Source organism: Vigna umbellata, chromosome 7, assembly GCF_029865625.1.
Source record: "Vigna umbellata cultivar VRB3 chromosome 7, Vumbellata_1.0, whole genome shotgun sequence".
In the NCBI taxonomy this organism is placed as follows: Eukaryota; Viridiplantae; Streptophyta; class Magnoliopsida; order Fabales; family Fabaceae; genus Vigna; species Vigna umbellata.
In genome coordinates this window covers 37223722-37230753 of record NC_142171.1, presented here as the reverse complement: position 1 = coordinate 37230753, position 7032 = coordinate 37223722, and the positions used below count along the sequence as shown (strand labels likewise).

The following is a 7032-nucleotide window of genomic DNA, read 5'->3' as shown; positions in this document are numbered from 1 at the left end:
TCAGATAATGATTTAAAAATACTAACACACAATTATTTGAATAAAAGATTTTAATATAAATAATTTTATAACAAAAGTGTTTCCTTATTTTAAAATACATAATTTCTCACTAAATCATGTTTTAAGTTTTCTAACTTTTTTTTTCTATTGGTGTAATTGAAAATCCAAGACAGTAGAGTTAATCCTTGTGATAGTTATTCAATTTGGATGGATTAATTTATTTATTTATTCGTATAAGGTAAGTTTCATCTCTTTCTCTTAATTTTTTCCTAATATAGATGTTGTATATGAGCTTCTTAGATTTTATTACATAAAAAAAGTAACAAAATCCTAACTTTGACTGAGTGGTGAGTTATAATGTTTTTTAGATTTGATTTATAGATTTATTTTTCATCCAGAATAATTCCAAACTGCACTGAATTTTGTAGATTAAATTAGTAGTATTGACTAATACAATTTGAGTATATGGCTGAGCTTCATTCTAAATTACTTATAAAGCTATATTTAGCTATAACTTTATGTTCTTCTTCTCTCTATAAAATGGAATATTACACATCATAGCTTCAGTAAGCAGAATCTAAGATTCAGCAATGAACATGGCATGCAACCACTTTATTCTCCTTCTCTTCTTCGCTCTTCCTCTCACATCACAATCAATTACTTTTGTTGGTCCTGCATCTATCGTCGATGTTTCTTCACTCAATCGAAGTAGTTTTCCAACAGGCTTCGTTTTTGGAACAGCATCAGCAGCCTACCAGGTATACATATTTCAGTTTCATTTTTGTATTACATTGAAATTTTTTTCTAATATTAACTAGTCAGATTTGGAACTACATCTCTTGAAGTTTAATTAGCAACCAACGTGTAATGTTATAATACCATCTGATCAAAGATCCTGTAGTTCATATATACACAGTGTTGTTATCACTTAGTTTAAAAAATAACTATTCAAATTTGAATGAAGAAAGAGAGCATATAGTTATAGATGTATTTATCATTCTATTCATTGTACAAAGTAAATAAAGATGACATTATTTATTCTATTGGCAGAAACCTTGTGACAAATCTTATATCAACTATAAATAAAGTAAATTTACAATATTTACAAATATCACCTTACCATATAAAGTATATGCAAACCTCATTATCTTTAATGGACTTTTCATACAAAAACATTACATATGTAAAATCATGAATTATTGTACCTGAGTTGACACAAGTGTCTTATGTATATATACACATATAGATATTCTGCTGATAAAAAAGTAAATGTATTTTATAAAATTGAATTAAATTTAAACTAATTTTATAAGTTGAATTAGGTTATTCTTTTATAAATAAATGTAAGTTGTTAGTATGTTGTTCATAAAAAGAGTTAAACTCGTAACTTTTTTCACTCTTTTTTTTCAAACTCTTCAAACCAACTTTATATCTCTCAATGTTAATGCAAAAAGTTGAATTAGGGTTAAAATTTACTTGTTAGTAATGCTCATAATTCATTCCTAACAAGAAGTTAACCTTTAAAATTTGAATCTAAACTCACATAATTTTATGTTCATGTTGTAGTACGAAGGTGCTGCAAAAGAAGATGGAAGAGGACTAAGTATGTGGGATGTATTCACCCACAAATATCCAGGTATATTTTGTTGGAGTTTCATATTCATTAAACATAAGAAGATTTCGTAATATATAAGTAAGTTGAAATTTTATCGTAAAAAGTTAATTTTATAAGATTCAGTTAAATTTAAAATTTACAGTTTAATATTTTTTATGTTTTCATCTCTAACAATCTAACCATCTATAAAGTAATTTTATGAGCTCAGTGTAACGTTTTAAAATAGCCTAATTATACATGTATAATACTTTCAGACAAAATAAAGGATAAAAGTAATGGAGACGTAGCAGTTGATCAGTATCATCGCTATAAGGTAAAGTCCAAATTCTTAATCAATGATGAAACCAAGTATCACTTTCCCTCAAAGTAATTAATCATTTTTCTAATGTTGTTTTCTGTTTATATAACAGGAAGATATTCATATAATGAAGAATATGAATCTGGATGCTTACAGATTCTCCATCTCTTGGTCCAGAATCCTACCAAGTGAGATCAAAGTTCATCAACAATTATTAATTATTTTCGTAATTATTGTATTTGTACCTTTCATGTTAATGATTTCAATGTTAATGATTTCAATCTTTGTAAATCATAAATAGAAGGAAAGCTGAGTGGAGGTATAAATCACGAAGGAATCGATTATTACCATAACCTCATCGATCATTTGCTACTTAACGGTCAACATTAATTCTTTACTCTTTTTTTTTCTTAATTAAAAAGTTTACATTTTATAATAGATTTTGAAGAAAGTGACAATGGTTATATGCGAAATATTAATATTTCAGGTATACAACCATATGTGACACTTTTTCACTGGGATATTCCTCAAGCTTTACAAGAAGACTACGGTGGTTTCTTAAGTCCTCTCATTGTGTAAGTTTTACAAAATTTATCTTTTATGTCATAACTAAAAATAAAAATACGAATGATATGTAAGATAACTTAGTAATCTAATTTCCATAAATAGTTACTTCCTTGATGTTAACTTTACACTAATTTATTATCATTATAACTACCATGAATATAATTCATCCATCACTGATTTTCAGAAATGATTTTCAAGACTATGCGGAACTTTGTTTCAAAGAATTTGGAGATAAGGTGAAACATTGGATTACTTTAAACGAGCCATGGTCTTTTAGTAGGGGTGGTTATGCACTTGGGAGCTTTGCACCAGGTCGATGTTCCCAATGGTTAAATCCAGAATGCACTGGTGGTGATTCAGGAACAGAACCTTATGTAATTTCACATTATCAACTACTTTCTCATGCAGCAGTTGTTCAAGTGTACAAGAAAAAGTATCAGGTTTTTCAGTCTTCACCAAAAGCTACACTTCAGCATTGCTATAAGGGTTAAATTATTTTTGTACAACTCTTGTACTTAACATTTGGAACACTTTGCTTAGGAATCTCAAAGGGGAGTGATAGGCATAACACATGTGTCTCATTGGTTTGAGCCATTTTCAAATACCACATCAGATAAAGAAGCTGCTCAACGAGCTCTTGACTTTATGTATGGATGGTAAGTACTTCACTCTCCATTTAAATATTACCACTCTTAAAAATAAAATTATGTTAGAATATAAAATTTAAGATTAACTCAACCTTGTAAAATCGATTTATAACATGAAGTTTATACTTATTTATATACTGTGAACGGTCTTATTGTCCGTATATTCGAAACTTTCAACACATGTCCTTCATAATGAGAAATATATATATTGAGTTTAGGGACAAAACATTAATTATTGGTATGATAATGTTGTACAATAGGCTGGACAAACAAAAAATCTCGTTATAATAGACTTTATAGTCATGATATTATATTAAGAAGTGAATTTTAAACTTATACAATCATATAAGATTGTACTCATTTATATATTATAAATTTATCTTATAACTATAATTGATGTGGAATAGCTTGAGTTATGTAGAGTCACACTACTTAAAGTTGTTATTACGTGTTATATTGTTCTTCTATTTTCAAGAATAAAATATTGTAAGTTTTGGATTTGTACTACATTATATTATTTTGGTAGTAGGTATGTGAATAATTTGGAGTTATTCAACAAAGAAAAGTCTGAAATTTTGATATTTTGTAATAATAAATATAGGTACATGGAACCATTGACATCAGGAAAGTATCCAGAGAGCATGCGTTCCTTAGTTGGTAAAAGATTACCAGAATTCACTAAAAAAGAAGCAAAACTTCTTGTTGGTTCATTTGATTTTCTTGGATTAAACTATTACACCACTTACTATGCTGCCGATGCACCCAAAACCAAACCTAATTATGAAACAGATTGCAAGGCCAATCTTTCATGTAAGTAGAACTTTAACTATCACTTATTTAAATAACATATCTTATAATTTCATAATATCACATTTTGTTTTTTTGTTTTGTGGGCTAGCTATTCGTAATGGCGTTCCAATAGGTCCATCGGTATGTATGCAATCATTTGAAATTTTATGTTCATATTATTATTGGTTTATTTGGTTTTGAATAACTTCATATTTATATTTGCAGAGCAGTTCTAGTTGGTTATACGTTTATCCTAAAGGAATTAGAGAATTGTTGCTCTATACAAAAGAAAAGTACAACATTCCTTTGATTTACATAACTGAAAATGGTAATTAAATCAAATCATCATTTTATTATCTTTGAAATATCTCATTAAGTAATTATTTAGACAAAATTATTTAAAATATGTAGCCTTAATTTAACTATTTGCATGCTTATAAGTAATTTTCTTCTATCATTTTTAACGTATATTGCTTTTCATTTGAAGGTGTAAGTGAATTGGACGAACCGACAGTATCATTAAGGAAATCCCTTTACGATAAACATAGAGTTCACTACTATTATCACCATCTCTATTATATAAATTCGGCAATTAGGTAATTAATGATTTCTTTATTGCTCAAAAATTATTTTATTTGCAAATTTAATTTATTTATTTTATTGACTTTACTAGGGATGGCGTAAACATAAAAGGATATTTTGCATGGTCATTGTTGGACAACTTCGAATGGAATGATGGTTATGCAGTACGCTTTGGAATTCACTTTGTGGATTATAAGGATGGCTTAAAACGATATGAAAAACTCTCTGCAAAATGGTTTAAGAACTTTCTTAAAAGGTCTTAGATTATATAGTTAGTTCTTAATATTTAAGGCACTCTACTATTAGAATAAATATTGATAGAGTAAGGATTCTTGCAAAGCTCATGTAATAGATATAGGGTTAAATGATTCCATTGGTTTTCATTTTTGTAGAAAAAATTGTAGTCGGTCCTGTATTTTTATTGGTTCCGATTTGGTCCTTAATATGAAAAAGTGGATACAATTAGTTTTTTCGTTAATAATGTACTAACATTATTAAAGAGGTGTCACATGTTACTTATTTTTTTTTCAATTTTCTTAAAAATAAAAATTTGTCACATGTTAAAGTAACATCATGTCATATGACAGAGATAATGTGATGTCACTATGTCAGTATCACATATTACTCTCATGTCTGGTGTCATTGTTTAGTTTTAATTTGATCTTTATATTTTTATTTTATCTCAATTAAGTCATAATATTTTTATAATTAAACAATATTGTCACTCTTCAAATAGTAACGAAATTTAATTTTTATATAAATGTTATGCAATAGTATACTTCTAAGTATTTTCGCATGCACGCGGACGACCCAGGTTTGATCCGCGACAACGATGCCAAAAACTTGATAACATTTTGTCAAGTATACCAAATTGTTTCAAGTGGTAAAAGTAAATACGAAGTATTGTTCTCCCAAGGGAATTGAGTTACGTCATCTAATTGGACTCATTTACTGCTTTCATGAATCACATGAAAATAAGACCTTGCACAACATATCATTATTTCATTCAAACATTCACATCAAGGCCCTAATTCCTTAGCAACTAGTTATAAATTCGTATATCAAAGTGTTAATCACTTAGTCAATTTAATATACAATTTGCATTAAATCAGATGCTAAGAATGACTAAGTTATTGAGTCTATCCCTAGATCCCAAATCACTTAGATGCTCTATCTATGTCCATGTTCAAAGTTACTTTCTAGTAAGCAGAGACATTCAAATAACATTATATTTCCATATAATGAAAATACATTCAAGAAAGAGCATATGAACGAACAACGATATATTGCACAAGAATTTTACATCATAGTGAAGTCATTACATCCAATTTCAACGAAAGAGAAATTTAGCTACTCTTATTCATAGACCCGTCAATTTGTCCCCCCTTACATGGTTTGGCCCTAATCCAGGTGGGTTGGGCAAGAAAAATTCACAGGGGCAAAAAGCCCCTTATAGAAAAAGCCCACAGGGCCAAAATTTCTTCAAAAGCCCTGTGGGCCAGGGCCAACCCATGGACCTTTTTTTTAGAAAAGATATTCATTTTGAATACAAGAAAAAATATAATTAACTCCTAATTTGTTACAAAAATAGTTACTATAGAAAATAAATTGAAATTTTTATAGGAGGAGGGTTCTAGATTCAAGAAACAAAAGCAAATTGACAATATTTATTGAGTTAGATTCTCTAAGTATATAATTAAATGATCATTTTATAAATTTTAAATTTAAATATTTAATTTCGCTTTTTTTTAGGTTATAAGTCAGAAATTAACTTTCTATCTAAAATTATCCTAATTGAAATTTAAGAGAAGATTTTCTATAATTGAAGTTCTTAATTTTAAAAAAAAAATAAGGCTTCTTTATTTTCTTAGAAAACTATTGAAAAAGAAATTAAATATAAATGATTTTATTTTTCATTTTATACTCGACAAATCATGCTCATAACATAAATAATAAGTAAAAAGAAAAAACTCATAAACATTGGGCAAGCTACAATTATAATTGCCCACCCATAGGATTCTATCTCGTCGTACTACTCACTCAAAATGTTTACATTTTAAATGTCATAAACATACATTTATGTTATGTGTTCTAATTGAAAGTTAAAAATAAATTATTTAATGTGTTAATTAAAGAATTGAAACACTATAACATTATCATTCTTTAGTACTTTACGGCTATTTAAAATTTTCTTTGTTTTATAAATTTTTCAGAAATTAATTTTCTTTTTATAATATATCTTATGGTGATTTTGAGAAAAGATTATCACGGAGAAAAAAACAAAATAAAACATAAGTTTAATTTACACATAAAATATTAATATTATTTTTGATCGAAAAATTTTAGATAATAAATTTTTGAATTATTTTTAATTTTAAATAATTAAAAACCGATTGAGTGATATTTTAGAAGTCGAGAAAATAAAAGAGTGATTCTTTTTAAGAACGGTAAAAGCAGTGCAAATATTAAATTAATTTAATATGTTATTATCTCTCTTTGGGTTATTTTGATATTACTAATTATATATAATTTTC

At 27.4% G+C, this 7032-nt stretch overlaps 1 protein-coding gene across 1 annotated transcript; it reads left to right on the top strand.

The window, feature by feature from the left end:
- Window positions 1-588: 588 nt before the first annotated feature.
- On the top strand, window positions 589-4899 carry LOC148195887 (cyanogenic beta-glucosidase-like). The gene is made up of 13 exons (XM_088094658.1): window positions 589-758; window positions 1567-1636; window positions 1870-1928; window positions 2026-2101; window positions 2215-2292; window positions 2401-2488; window positions 2665-2920; window positions 3021-3136; window positions 3729-3937; window positions 4026-4057; window positions 4142-4244; window positions 4404-4512; window positions 4590-4899. The coding sequence occupies exons 1-13, from the start codon at window positions 591-593 to the stop codon at window positions 4759-4761; spliced, it is 1536 nt and encodes a 511-aa protein (XP_087950784.1). The 5' UTR covers window positions 589-590; the 3' UTR covers window positions 4762-4899.
- Window positions 4900-7032: the final 2133 nt, after the last annotated feature.

What these genes read in the sequence shown, in the direction of transcription:
- LOC148195887 (XM_088094658.1), top strand. Translation starts at nt 591, where the DNA reads ATGAACATGGCATGCAACCACTTTATTCTCCTTCTCTTCTTCGCTCTT. An exon ending in TTCTTAAGTCCTCTCATTGT is followed by an intron (nt 2,489 to 2,664) that starts GTAAGTTTTACA and finishes ACTGATTTTCAG; the next exon opens with AAATGATTTTCAAGACTATG. An exon ending in TGTACAAGAAAAAGTATCAG is followed by an intron (nt 2,921 to 3,020) that starts GTTTTTCAGTCT and finishes CACTTTGCTTAG; the next exon opens with GAATCTCAAAGGGGAGTGAT.